Raw genomic sequence first — 15,692 nt, 5'->3', positions numbered from 1 at the left:
GAGGCATGTGACGTCAGAGCCGGCAGCGGTTTTGTTGGTGGGGTTAAATTAGTCGCGTTTTTTTTTGTCTGTGTTTTTTTTTTGTTTCAAATCTTTATTGATCAGGAAAGGACAGCGCCAGGCAGGCTGTAGTAGCCGCCGCACCAGTCGGGTGCAGCAGTACACTCAGCCCCATGTGAGCAGAAGCGGGAGAGCAGTGCACGTAGTAACGGTTGGGTCCGGGCCTGCCTCACGATGAGTCTGTGCGGGAAGGAGCTGTCCAACTTGCTGGGCATCATGACGGAGGAGGCGTGCAGCAATACATTCGAGGGCCTGTCCTCCGCTTTCCACCATTACTTTACCAAGGCCGACCATTTTCGAGTGGGTTCGGTACTGGTGATGCTCCTACAGCAGCCCGACCTTTTACCCAGTACCCCGCAGCGGCTCACAGCACTCTACCTGCTATGGGAGATGTATCGCACCGAACCGCTCGCCGCTAACCCCTTCGCCGCGATCTTCGCCCATCTTTTGAACCCGCCAGCTGTGGAGGAGGCTGAGCGACTTCTGTCAGGTGAGGAGGCTAATGTACGGGGCTGTGTATTATCACCTGTCACTGGGGGTACAGTTGTCCCAGCATAGTACCTGTCTCCAGCAGCTGGTGACATGAATACTCTGGCAGACATAGACTAGCAGTGCTTAGTCCTTTAGTTACACAGATGCAGAAGAGCCACAGGTTGTTTGCTGTAAAGTTACATGGCGCTGATGGCCAGTAGGTAGTCTCTCTACTATATACAGCTGTTTTTGTGTACAATTGTGCCTAATAAATGCTAATGCTATGTGTGATGTCTTGGCTGCTTGGACTAGTTACGAACTGTCAAATGGTTAATGACAGTTTGATTGTTATATGCTTGTAAGTTTAGAAAAACTTTCTAGCATAAGTATCCTGTGTGGTGAATGATGGGCTAATGTTTAGGGCCTGCTGTAGGGACCTTTGCTGTTCAACTAGCAGGGGTGGGGTGGGTACCATTTTATGTTAGGCTGAAACTTTCCTTTAAAGGATTACGAGATAAAGAAAATCTCACCTATCAGTGCTCCCCTGTGCCGATGGGTCCCATGTTGCCTGTAATGGTTTTTGTGTGACAGACTGGCATTGAATTGACATTGCTTGTGATGTTGACAAGATCCCTCTCAAATTGGAAGCTCACGTGGAGCATTGACAATGCTACTTAAAGCCAGTATCCCTTTGTTGGATTGATGCATGCATCATGGGACTGTCCAGGGCAGGGGAGCAAGCGGGTAAGTGAGATGATTTTATTTATTTCCCTTTGTTTAAATGCTGGCTGTTACTTTTGACAGCAATTGTTGGGAGGAGTTTAAATGGGGTGGCATTGATCAGTGCTGTGGAGGATGGCATATCATTTTGAGCTGCTCAAAGTTTATTGCACTTCTGTACTACACTGAACACACCTTCACCATCTCCAACTGATTGCTTTCAGAACAAGGATCAATAACCAAACTGTGTATGCTATAGACAAGCATGATCAATATTTATTACACTCTTAATAAAGGTAATTAAAGTTGTAGTCCACTTTAGAACAAACTCCTCTCCAAAGTTAGATGCCCTAGCCACATGACAGTCATGTCACTTTCACAAATCTCATCCCCAGCTGTTTGAATTTCCCTTGCAATTACAGTGCTGAAAGTTAGGTTTGCAATCTACAATAAACTGCAGGGGCTGGCGACACTGAGAAGGTAAAGAAAGCATATGGGTCATTCCACATCAAATCAACAGACTTTTAGGAACAACTCTACATTACATTCTCTGATTTCAAAAAAATTTGGTATAATAAATGCCACCATAGGTGTAAAGAAAACCCTCAAATTTTAAGTGTATATTTATACTGGCTTTGAAGATACATGCCTTTAAAGCTGCACCATTGTAACAAAAAACCTGGGACTAATTTTTAAAATTCTCATATTTTGGGCTCTATACACCACCACAATGGATTTGAAATAAAACAAACAATGTTCTTTAACTGCAGACTTTCAGCTTTAATTTGAGGGAATTTACATCCAAATCAGGTGACTGGTGTAGGAATTACAATGCTTTCTATATGTGCCTCCCACTTTTTAAGGGACCAAAAGTAATGGGACAAACGAAACAATCCTACATCAAACTTTCACTTTTTAATACTTTGTTGCAAATCCTTTGCAGTCAATTACAGCCTGAAGTCTGGAACGCATAGACATCACCAGACGCTGGGTTTCATCCCTGGTGATGCTCTGCCAGGCCTCTACATCAAATGTCTTAAGTTCCTGCTAGTTCTTGGGGCATTTTCCCTTCAGTTTTGTCTTCATCAAGTGAAATGCATGCTCAATCGGATTCAGGTCAGGTGATTGACTTGGCCATTGCATAACATTCCACTTGTTAGCCTTAAAAAACTCTTTGGTTGCTTTTGCAGTATTGTCCATCTGCACTATGAAGCACCGTACAATGAGTTCTGAAGCATTTGGCTGAATATGAGCAGATAATATTACCTGAAACACTTCAGAATTCATCCTGCTGCTTTTGTCAGCAGTCACATCATCAATAAATACAAGGGAACCAGTTCCATTGGCAGCCATACATGCCCATGCCATGACACTACCATCACCATGCTTCACTGATGAGGTGGTATGTTTTGGATCATGAGCAGTTCCTTTCCTTCTCCATACTCTTCTCTTCCCATCACTCTGGTACATTTGTCTCATCTGTCCATAGGATGTTGTTCCAGAACTGTAATGGCTTTTATAGATGATGTTTGCCAAACGCTAATCTGGTCTTCCTGTTTATGTGGCTCACAAATGTGGTGAACCCTCTATATTCACTCTTGTGAAGTGTTCTCTTGATGGTTGACTTTGACACATATACACCTACCTCCTGGAGAGTGTTCTTGATTTGGCCAACTGTTGTGAAGGGGTTTTTCTTCACCAGGGAAAAAATTCTTCTGTCATCCGCCACAGTTGTTTTCCGTGGTCTTTTGGTGTTGCTGAGCTCTCTGGTGCGTTCTTTCTTTTTAAGAATGTTCCAAACAGTTGATTTGGCCACACCTAATGTTTTTGCTATCTTTCTGATGGGTTTGTTTTGATTTTTCAGCCTAATGATGGCTTGCTTCACTGATAGTGACAGCTCTTTGGATCTCATGCTGAGAGTCGACAGCAACAGATTCCAAATGCAAATGTGACACCTAGAATCAACTCCAGACTTTTTACCTGCTTAATTGATGATGAAATAACGAGGGAATAGCCCACACATGTCCATGAAATAGCTTTTGAGTCGATTGTCCCATTACTTTTGGTCCCTTAAAAAGTGGGAGGCACATATAGAAACGGTTGTAATTCCCACACTGTTTACCTGATTTGGATGTAAATACCCTCAAATTAAAGCTGAAAGCCTGCAGTTAAAGCACATCTTGTTTGTTTAATTTCAAATCCATTGTGGGGGTGTATAGAGCCCAAAATATGTGTGTGTGTGTGTGTATATGTATATATATAGATAGATAGATAGATATATATTAATAAAAGTTATGATCTTTTTAATTGATAGTTTGCATTGAAATAGTTAATGTAGAGGCCAATTAGTTAAAAATGATTAAGGCCTTCATAGCTAAAGGAGTTCCAGTTAGATTATCGATCGATCTATGTGTGAAGGGTGAGAGGGTTTACTTCTGAAACCTCTAGAAATAGCTCATGTATAGAGATAAAATATAGAGAGACAAGTCCGGAGAGAAGGATTTACAGATGTCTTTGTACAATTGATTGTTGGTCATAACTACAATGTAAAAGATTGTGTTGATTATTATACTATGTAACCACTAGAGGGTATGCCATGTTTTTCTGTATAAATATTAGTATACCAGTTTCAGTAATACAGAACTGATTATTCCAGACAACTCTGTGGGGCATATTCAATTGACGGTGGGATCGCCGAAAATCCCATGCTCGAAAAATATCACCGTTAATACGGTAATATCTCGCTGGATTTCAGCTTGCAGCTCCCGGAGCTGAAATCCAGCGCGTAAATTACCGTATTAACGGTTTTCCCGCGCAGGATTACCGTAATAACGGTAATATTTTTCGAGCGCGGGATTTTCGGCGATCCCGCTGTCAATTGAATATGCCCTTGTGTGTCTCAGATCAATTCTCCAGTGCACACTGTATACCTGAATTAGAAGGGATTTTACAGGTGCCAAAAGGTCTATTGCCTTTAACAATAATATATATTGCAACAACTGAATATCAAATAACTTTTTTGTATAAAATTTGATATATATTATTTTGTATTTTTTTATGTATCACTTTGACTTTGCCAATGATTTGTTTTTTACTAAAAAAAATCACTTAAAAATCATATGGTACTTAATGGCTTGTTGATACTATTAGTGAATAGTATAAATCTTCAGTTTGTTATTTATCCATAGACTATTCCACATTAAATAGTGCATGTTTTAACTTTCTATTTATATGACTAATCCATTTATAAGGGGGGCAATGATTTAAGTGAGTTAAGTTATTTGTGTTTTTTCTGATTACTGCTTTCCAAATATATAAATTAAATATCTTTACTTGATTGCTATGATTTTTCACTGCACACAACTTTTAACTGATATTTTTGATGGAGTCAAGAGTGTAGCTCCCTTAAACACAGAATAGTACAATACTATAGCACATTGTGCATCTGTTTTACAAGTTTTCATATCTGTTAGGACAAAAGTAGCTTTACCTGCTATACCATGCGGTGCCTGTTCATAGAAAGGCGTTGGAAATGCAGTTTGCATGTGTTTGTTCTGTTTTTGCAATTGTATTGTCCCTTTACATACACCATCAAAATCATCTGAACATTGATTCCTTTCCTGTCTTGTACATTATGCTATTGTGCTGTGGACAAAATGCAAATTAGCTTCTGATGGGTCCTTTCCTATTGGCTGAAAAACTTATTAGTTTGAAACTTGCGAATTTTTTGACAAGTTTTATGCTACTAAAGATGCTGTTTATTCTCAGACTTTCTACAGCTCCAGTGAATGAGTGTTGTGCACATTTGTTTTGTATGCCTATCAAGGAAAAAAAAGAGATGTATTTAGTTTGCCAACATTTATTTGTAAACATTTTATTTTTAAATGACAAGTATTCCTTAATCTATTGTATGTTTACAATACAATAGGGGTGGTGTCTACTACAAATTCAGACACTTATAAAAACAAACACCTTTTTTATGTATTTAAATCTGTGGCTTCCTTTGCAGAGCACCATAGCCTCTCTGTTACATTTCAGGGATATTATCTCCCTTAGCATATAGCGCCACCTAGCAGCACCAGTGCGGACTAACGGACACTAGAGACCCTCATGAGCAAATTAAAGTATTGAAAACCTTTTAGGTAGGAAGACTACTTTGATTATTTCTCTGTGACCAGAGTGAGGAGCATTCAAATGGTTACTTATTTTTTTTGTACCATTGTTTATATCTTCTTATACATCTTGTGGAAAAAACTAATGTTTTCATATTATTATACTATCAACGTCTGATGATAATTTGAGAAGTGCCCTGAATGCATATTGCTGGTGGGAGGGTTAAAAATGGAAGTGTGAAATGTTTTATGCTGAGCCCTTACATTTTGTTAGTTAAGTATTAATTTAATATACAGCTTTTGATAGATGTGTGCATATTGATGTCAAATAGTGGCTTCACTTACTGTTTAGGTGTAGAGGTGAAAATGTAGTTGCTGATTTTTTTTATAGACATGATGGAATACTTTTTAAGAACTTGAGAGCCTAGTGTGTAAAGCAAGAAAGTAATTGGATATAAATTGCAAATTAAGCAGCTGCAGCTTGAGTAAAGATACTGTATCCCCTTTGTATAGTGAGAGGCGTGGATTAGAGGAAATATGAATAGTTTCAGCTGTTCATAATTATTACATCAATAGGGCTCTTGGTTATCCTGTTTTTTTTGCTCAAGACTACTATTGGTTTCCTATAGATGGTGTACTGAAAATCAAGGACTTCAGTTGTTTGAATCATAATGTTAAAAAGTTGTAAAATATTTTAATTTGATAACTCACAAAGGTGGTAGAATATTTTGCTGTAAGAAGCGTTTTGTTGCAGATGTTATTTGAAAATTTGTTTAAAAAATGTTTTTGTGAAAACTTCTAATTTCTGCAGGATTTTTGCCACCAATCACACCTTCAGAGAAATTCTTCCTTTCACAGTTGATGTTGGCACCACCCAGAGAACTCTTTAAAAAGACGCCTAGACAAATTGCTGTTATGGATGTGACCAATTTGGCCCAACCAGTAGACATAAGTGGGCTTCAGTTGGCACTTGCAGGTAAAATGCATGTATCAAATGCAAAATGAGTTTGTTTTTAGTTCATATCCTGTGCATACGTAGCTTTTTAATTTCCCCCAACCCTGAATGCGGCACATAAGATATGCCTCCTCCAAAAGTTCATAGGCCACACAATTGCGTTTCATATCTTCAGGGCCAATAGGTATTTGAGCCAGGGATTAAATGGCATGTTGTTGAAATATGGCCATATGCACTACATACAGGATTTGAAAGTCAACTTGAGAATGTAAGTTAACCACCAAATATAATCTTAGGGGCATATTCAATTGTAAAAGTAACACGGCGTGCGCACTTAGTCATTACGGTAATAGTGAGCGTAAATACCGTTATTACGGTACTTTTCGCACTTTATTTCAGCTCACAGCTCGGCGAGCTGAAATCCGGCTTAGTATTACCGTAATAACGGTAATAATTTTAACGCCGCAGGGAAACCCAACAATTGAATATGCCCCTTAGACTCTGTGCCTAAATTGGTAAACCCGCTAGACAGAGCATGTATTTGTAAATGTCCCACCTATATACACTGTCATTTTTAATACATGTTAAAATGCATGTAAAACACATACAAACCTGTGACTTTCTTTTTAAAATTTCTTGTATTGCATTTATAATGTACTCCCTGTGAAATGAATGTAAGTTCAGATACTCTGTAATGGAACAAGAAGTAGTCCAAGTAACACACTGCATCACAAGTACAAATATGTACCATCTCAATTAGTTATTTGATTCTTTTATTTTCCAACCATTTACATTTTCTTTACTTTGCTTGAAGGTGCATGTTAAATGCATCATGTTACAGACGATGTTTCTTTTAATGTAAATAATACCAAGTTCTAACTGGACCTTTTTTTTTTTTTTTTTTTTTTTTTTTTTTTTTAAATAAAGGTCCTTTAGGTATGTGGAAGGCCTAATCCTTAGGTGCTTAAACAGAAAGATCATAAACACTGATTTAATACAGCTTTGTTCAAATGTGGTTATCTTAACAAAATGTGCACAGGATTTCTTTCACTTGTGTTACTATTTCAGGGCTGTCAATGATGCAGGGCTGTTTACGAAGCTTGTTTTTAAGTTTTTAGTGTGTTCTGTTATGGTTTTTCTTCTCTCTGCCAAACCTTTCTATCCAAATGTTTTCATAAATTCAGACTTTTATAACTGCTAATCAGATGTTCATTCTTTCTTTAGAGCGGCAATCTGAGCTTCCCACACAGAGCAAGGCCAGTTTTCCAAGCATCCTAAGTGACCCTGATCCAGACTCATCCAATTCTGGCTTTGACAGTTCTGTTGCTTCGCAAATTACCGAAGCTTTAGTTAGTGGTCCGAAGCCACCCATTGAAAGTACGTTGCATACTTGATTCAAAGCCAAATACTATGTATTCTTGTTGGGGTTTGTTTTGGGGTTTTTTTTGTTTAAAGCTAGTCAGTAGATTGATTTTGTTTGTTTTGCCCCTATGTCTGCTTTGCATTGGTGAGTTACCTACTGTTGTGAGGATTTATTGAATTTCTGACATGCTTCATTTATATTGTTACATCTAGATTTTTGAGTTTTAAGAGGTCCCATGGGGGTAAACAGGAATGTTTGAGGCATTAATGTTGTGTGCTGCAGGCATGAGTGTCGAGACCCAGCTTAGGCATGTGTTCAGATGACTCCTCATCCTTGGACTGCTAATGTAAGAATGAATACATATTGAACACGAAGTAGTTCCATTGAACACAAAGTAGTTCCTTTTTATGATCGTGCAGTCAATTAGTTTAGCTGGAAGCACTGCCTACATGAATGGAAGAGAATTATGCCATCTTTCTGGACAGCAAATGCAGTGTGCCATTTTCATCAAAGGATTCTGTATTGTCTAATTGGCATTCTATTGGGAACATAGCCTGAATATCTGCAAAAGCACTTGTGGACAAGCACACCTCTAGTTCCCGTAGCTGTTTCGTATAAGTTCGTTTAGTTGCCCACTCTCCTAGATTTACATGCAGTATTTAATGTAAAAGATTTGTCTGTACAATGTTGTCGGGTAAATTTTGATTATACTACACTGTATAATTAGTCTTTTATATGTTGGTTAATTTTTACCTGTATGTGTGAACAATTGTCCATTGCCCATAATTTGAGTATCCCTGTATCATGGTATGAAAGCAGTAGTTCTATTAAATATACTGTATGTCTAGAGCACCCCACAAATGATATGAGGCAAGTCACATTAGTAGCAGCAAAATCTCTAAATGTTATTTGAGCACTAATGTATTTTATGAGTTATGTAGTTTGTGCAATATACACAATCAGTTAAGTACGCTTTATTGTATAAAACATTCTGCAGGTGCCTTGATTATGTGTTCTTGTGCATACAGTTGGGATGCTTGTATTGCTAATTATCCCTGTCATTCAGTCTACATAAAAAGATGCACTCACCCTATCACATTTATTCTGTGTGTCCCTTATGACTACAGTTTTGATATAGCTTCATGTAGCTAATCTGATATTTGTAATTTTTACAGCAGGATATTGAGGTAGTGTGTAAATAATGGAAAACCCTGGGCAAATGAGGGGCATCAATCATATTAAAAGCAATTGATTAATCAAGCAAATAACATCCCAGCATGGTCGGTGTCCTATATAAAATACTAGTCTACCCTGGTTGCCTATAACTATGGCATGGTTGCAAGAGGAGACCTTGTGACCTTGAAAGGGGAGTGATTGTTAATGTGCATTTTGGCAGAAGCTTCAGTGACTAATACAGCTCAGTTTCACAAGCAGCAGTGTCAAAGGTGATGTCTGCAAAGAACAGTGGGTGGTGGAAGAGCATATTCCAGGATCATGATATACTGTGTTAATTTGAAGTAGAAGGCTAAATTTGCCTGCAGTTGCTTGCCAATGTATTGCAAATTTCAACCTGTGGTTCTAGTGGCCGGTTTTATCAAAACTGTCCAAGTGCATAAAACCCAATCAAGCCCGTCAATTCACGTTTGCGAGTTCAGTGGTGCAAACAATTATCAAGCAGTATTGGAAGGTTATATAGTCAAATAATCCTTTACCATGTTCTTGACAAACCGATAATTATACTTTTCGTTTCCAACAGTAAAGGGTTCTGGCTTCTGTAACTTTGTGGTGTCTTCCTGGCATGGTTTGGGTGTAGTCCTTCCTTAAGATGAGGTCAATGCTAAAAGCACATCTATAGGAAACAAAGTTCACAAATTATTTAGTAAATATTTGACAATTTGTGCTAATATTTTGCTGATCTGTACAATACCAGTTGTATTGTCTTAGAAATAAGTTTAGATTTTTATCTTTAGAAAATTACAGTAGCTTTTATAAAGGTGGACATTTTCTTTCAAATATTATGTTGTACCATTTGTTTTAATGTTGGTTGTAGTCTTCATCAACCAAACTTTACATGTTGACTGCAAACTTTGTGGGTCCAGGTTCTGCATGGATTGTAAACTCAGAGTACTGACTTCACTTGCTTATCACTTAAAGTACTTTGCCTCAATCTGACATCTCTGGTACAGCTGAATGCTTGACCATAAACAACTGAGGGTATAGGTGACCAAACAGGAAACCATTTTTATATTCAATGTTCCATAGAGGCACACCCAAATTCTAATATCATGCTAAAATCTGTCGTGTTCTTTGTAACACGAGTTTAGATTTATGACCTTTTAGAGCTTGGTGAGTGCAATATAACCTATGTCTTGATATGTAAAAACACAGATTTGAAACTGGATGTATTTTTTTTTTCTCACATACATATTTATTTTTCAATTTGCCCATATTATACTCTTCCCAGGTCATTTCCGTCCGGAGTTTATTCGCCCCCCTCCACCACTGCACATCTGTGATGATGAACTTGCTTGGTTGAACCCCATTGAACCTGATCATGCTATCAAATGGGACAGGTCAATGTGTGTAAAGAACAGCACTGGAGTAGAAATTAAACGTATCATGGCCAAGGCATTTAAAAGTCCATTGTCTTCTCCTCAGCAAACGCAGGTATTTATACCATATATTATGCAGGACCTTGGTGTCTAGTTATTCAGCTGCATCATCACTGAAAAAAAATATTAAAATGCTAGAATCTCATTGGTTGATATAGGCAACATCTCCATTTTTATTTATTTTTTACACCTGCAGCTTGTTGAATTTACCCCCTGGACTTTTTCTTGTATCCTTTCCCTACTGATTTTTTTCATTATCCCTTTTTTTTTTTTTTTTTATTATTATTTTCATGATGAAGCTATGATGGGACCTATCGCAGGCAGGTGCATTTATTTTAAAATAAGTTGAAACACTTATCTACGAGATCTTTGAATGTTTATTTAGGTGTACCTCAACAACAGGGGTAAATGCTTATGCAGTCATTGTTTTTTTATTACACTGGACTCTTATATTGCGTACATCAATTTAACTCCATGATGTGTAATAAAATCTCATAAACCAAGGAAAAAGAAGCTGCTGATAGCAGCCAATCACATTCTAATTGTCTTTCTAAATTTTTTAGCAGTTTAGTAAATGAAAGCAAACATCTAGTTAATGCGGGGCAACAGGAATGCAGCACTTTATTTAGCTATATAATATTCATTTAAAATGGATCATCTTAAATACGTAATTTCTCAGTTCCACGGCAGCTGGTGAGGCACCAATTTCTACTAGTTGAAAGCAGAGTTTGCTTTATTTTGTATTTATTTTGCCATGGTCAACTTATTTTACTATGCGTAACGGCACTGAGATAATACCACCAGTGACTAAATTACACTTTCTCTCATAAATTGCACATATGTCATAAATCTTTTGAAACTATAGTTTCTGATATTCAAATACCCAGTCTATATGCGATGCATTCATATTACTGGTGGTGGTGACCATTTTTGTTTTGTTTTATTTTCCCTTGTATAGCTACTTGGAGAGTTGGAGAAAGACCCTAAGCTGGTTTATCACATTGGCCTCACCCCTGCCAAGCTTCCAGACCTGGTAGAAAACAATCCTTTAGTTGCAATTGAAATGTTGCTAAAATTAATGCAGTCAAGTCAAATTACAGAGTATTTTTCTGTGCTGGTCAACATGGATATGTCCTTGCATTCAATGGAAGTTGTTAATCGGTGAGTGACTGTGAGTAACCGCATAGTAGAGTTGTAATTTTATGTATACCTTTTTAGGTTGTTTAGATATTGATTTTCAAATCGCATTTTATCCCTTTTTAATTTCAAAGATTCCTTTCTCTAGTAATACTTGTGTGGATGTTTAATGCCTGCAAACATGGCCGCCAGTAATCGCCTGTGAATTCAGTGAGGTATTTAGGAACTGTGTGATTCTGTTCCTAGAACCCAATTATCTGAACATGGGATAGATATAGATATAGAGAGATAGATATTTTCTTGCAAGCAGGGCCCTCTTACCTCTACAATTTGGGTAATACATACAGACAGAGCAAAGCGCTAAGGTATTTGCTGGCGCTATATAAATAAATGTTGATGATTTTACAGGTTAAAATGTTATACTGTTCAGGTTACACTTCTAATAGTGCTGATTAGAGTGGCAAAATTAAAAGGTATAACAGCTTTTTATATATATATATAAATTTTATATTTTTCTTCCATAAAGTAACTACTCTGCTGGTAAAGTCTTTGGTCATCATGTAGCCATTCAAATATCTAACCATGCCATGCTACATAAGCAGGATATAGTTTATTTGCTCTTTAAACTATGCTGCTTTATTTGGGCTATAGTTCATTTTAGCTTTGCTCGTGTCCTCGCCTACATGGCTTTATGTTTCCTGTTTTAAATAATAGAATATGTGGACTTATCCTAGTCAAATGCTAAATTTGTATTGGTTGTAGTGTGATGTGGAAAGAGCAGTCAATGTACCTCTGACCAAGTTTCCCTAGCCACAGCTTAGTGAGGTTATGCAGAGTGGTAGGATTGTTTGTCTCATTTCACATGAATGATATTGGGAAGCACAAAGCAAGTCTCTTTACTATAATTTGTTTTATGCAGTGCTAAATTTAGCTGTTTCTAGATATTTGTTTTATTCTCCAGGCTAACTACTGCAGTTGATCTTCCCCCTGAATTTATTCACCTTTACATCTCCAATTGTATATCCACATGCGAGCAAATTAAGGACAAATATATGCAGGTAAGTGCTGCAGATTAATAAAACTGTTTGTTTTGGTTTTTTTATTTATCACATTCATAAAATGTGAGCTCTTTTTCTTATTTAGTCTCTTTAACACGGTAACTACTTGATTCATTTTTAGATGTTTATGTGAGGTAATCCATATCTGTTTTTTGTTAGTTGCCCTTATTGACTTTAATGCTCTCCATTGTAGAAAAAAAGTAATGGTTATCAGGGTGTCACATGGTACATATTGCTCTTGCCCTATACATCTGTATGAATATCATGCCAACAGGACCTTTAGACTGAATTGAAGTTACTGTGAGTTCATCAATTCATACATTGATTTATACAATTGCTTAAATACCATTTGATTGTAGTATAAGGATGCAGAGATCTATTATGCATCTGCTCTTAGGCTAGGTCATCTGACAGCTAGTAGGGGGTCAAGGATTTCAGTTTTTCTGTGGGTGTGATCATTTAACATGAAGGAAATCTAATGGTGGAAACAAGCGCATATTGTAACTATACATTTATCACCCTGTTACTATTTGCATTACATGATTCTTTGTCTTTTTTTCAGAATCGTTTGGTCAGACTGGTTTGTGTCTTCCTACAGTCTCTAATTCGAAATAAAATTATCAATGTCCAGGACTTGTTTATAGAGGTACAGGCTTTCTGCATAGAGTTTAGCAGAATACGAGAAGCAGCTGGCCTGTTCAGACTATTGAAGACTTTGGACACTGGAGAAAACCCAACAGAAGCAAAACCTACAAAATAGGAGGCATTTTAACTTGTCGCATAATTGCTCCATATCTTATAGATTACACCCAATTTTTGTTTTTTCCTTGTTTTAAAACTGTGGTGAAAAGCATGCTGGGTAATGAATATGGCTACAATCGGCATTTTATACCGCTCAGTATAAAAGGTAATAATGGACATCTATTTTCTTCCTGGATTCGAATACCAGCTAGCAGTTTGTCACTTACAGTTCTTATTCACAGATTGAGTTTTTATTTGTTTTGGGGGGTTTTTTGCAGCGAGTGCTGTACATCTACTGTTTTGCAAAGGTCCTACTATTTGGGTAGTATTACAGAATATCAGTGCTGTCTTTATAAGCGGATGATTTGTAAATCTGTTAATAAATAGGTGTCCGTCTTTATTGGACTTCAATGACAGGAAAGACATGAAGTCTCCACCATGTCTTTCATATTTTAAATGTGCTGATATAAACATATTTTTTGCTCAAATACTCTTCCTTGGAGACATTTTCAGCCAATGGGTATCGGGCATTCTTGGACTTGTAGTTCATCAGCTGGAGTGCCACAGGTTGTCCAAACTCGATCTAAAGTAGGGCATGCTCCAGTCCATTGTTATATTAACAATGAAGCTAGTGAAAATATTAAATTATTCAAGCTACTGCCTACAATTTGAATATGTGCAGTCTGATTAAGAATGCAGATAACTTCATTATGAATGTGGCACTGGTTATAATGGTGGGTATGATATATATATTGTAAATATACTTGTTCATTGTTAAACCATCAGCTTCTGCACAAAACGCTATCAAAATAAACCTTTATAGGAAGAGATTTACAATATATAGTAGTCAACTGTGTAATTCTAATGTGTGGTGCATTTGTTGAGTAAACGAATACAACTTTTCTGGTTTTAAAATGTTGAGATTAAAATAATCTTACAATATTTGGTATGTCTGCTTTGTTCAGAGAAACAGAAAATAAGAAACCATCTTTTATATATAATTCATAAAATAAAAGCATAGTTTTCCAGTGTGTTTAAATGCTGAAATTCTGTTGTCAAATTATACTGTAATATTTTCAGTTGATCTTTATTTGCTAAGTAAAATAAATTGGAAAGCAAACTAAATGAACATTCTTCATACAACATTGCATTGCTCTAGTTAGACAGACATTCATCATGAGCAAGACCACAAAGAAGGCAACACGCTCATCTATGACCACTGGTTTTGCTAAGGTATGGCACTCAATATGTGGGTGGCAGTATGTAAGGGGTTAATCTTTTTGGGAAATAAAGAAACCCTTACCCTGTTCACTTACTAAAACTTACAATATTTTTCATAGATTGTAGTTGAGGGGGCTGCTCTCAGATGTGAGTTCTGCTTTTTGAATGTCTGTTCCCTGGTATAAGTCACCTAATTGGAAGCATAACTTGCCTGGCAATCTTTTTTTGTTTATGTGCGTTTGACATAGAACATATACGGTCTTCATTCTTTAAAACCTGGGAGCCATGGATGAGTGGAAGATGAAGTGGGTGAGCATAGAACACCTTCATTACAATGCTATCAGCTCAGGCCACTCCTGCATGTTCATGGGAAAGATTTGGTTGCTTATGATATGCCAGCAATGTCTGGCTGTGCAGATTGCCTGCCATTACGGTAGGAATCTCTGCTTAGTTTTTCTGTGCACTTCTATGTGGTGTGAGGAAAAAAATGAGCAGAGATTCTTGTCATAACATTGGTGCGATGTGTCTCCAGAGCATCCATAGAGACACATCATGCTGAAATAAATCTCCCCCCAAGTGTTGGTGAGATTCAAGTGGACCAAAACAAAGGTGAGTGTCTAAATGCTCAGCATAGTAGTGATGTCAATTGCCTGTCCCACCTGCATCTGAAATTAATTTCATCTAACTGGGTGAACACGATCTGTTTTTCTTTCTTACATTCTAAAATAAATAGCCAGGGAAATGAATATATATACGAAGAAAATATTGACCTCGTTGTAGCGCTTCACTTGGTATGCAGCCGAATATGTATACGAAAGGGCCACCAACCCTCTCTATGGCAAGCAACAATACAAAAAGATCATATCCATACAACAGGCGCTCCCGTCAAACATCACAAAGACATCTTCTTAATGTTCCCCAAAAAAGGGAGTTATATCGTCCGATCTTAGTGACAAGATAGGATCTACGGAAGAACACATTTATAACATAGTGTAATACTGTATGAATACAATGGTTAAACATAAAGTCCTCTCCACCATACACAGTGACTGCAGAAATCCAATTTATTACCTGTGATCTTCACACATGTATACCCCTCAATGAGGTATGCTTACAAGATCATCTGCTTATTGGGGCCTTTAGATCAAATCCTCACTTTCAGTAATTCATCATCAAAATTGATCGATCCGATATATGAGACCACAAGAAAACAAAAGTGGATAGGATCTAGTGCCTTAAAAC

General features: G+C 37.2%; 1 protein-coding gene across 1 annotated transcript; it reads left to right on the top strand.

Moving 5' to 3' along the window:
* The first annotated feature begins 6 nt into the window (after positions 1-6).
* On the top strand, positions 7-14,171 carry CNOT11 (CCR4-NOT transcription complex subunit 11). The gene is made up of 7 exons (XM_075200231.1): positions 7-550; positions 6,175-6,339; positions 7,543-7,695; positions 10,146-10,348; positions 11,252-11,454; positions 12,392-12,488; positions 13,051-14,171. Exons 1-7 carry the CDS (start codon positions 235-237, stop codon positions 13,246-13,248), a joined length of 1,335 nt encoding a protein of 444 aa, XP_075056332.1. The 5' UTR covers positions 7-234; the 3' UTR covers positions 13,249-14,171.
* Positions 14,172-15,692: the final 1,521 nt, after the last annotated feature.

This window comes from Mixophyes fleayi, chromosome 2, assembly GCF_038048845.1.
Source record: "Mixophyes fleayi isolate aMixFle1 chromosome 2, aMixFle1.hap1, whole genome shotgun sequence".
NCBI classification, from domain to species: Eukaryota; Metazoa; Chordata; class Amphibia; order Anura; family Limnodynastidae; genus Mixophyes; species Mixophyes fleayi.
This window is presented reverse-complemented; position numbering and strand designations above follow the sequence as displayed.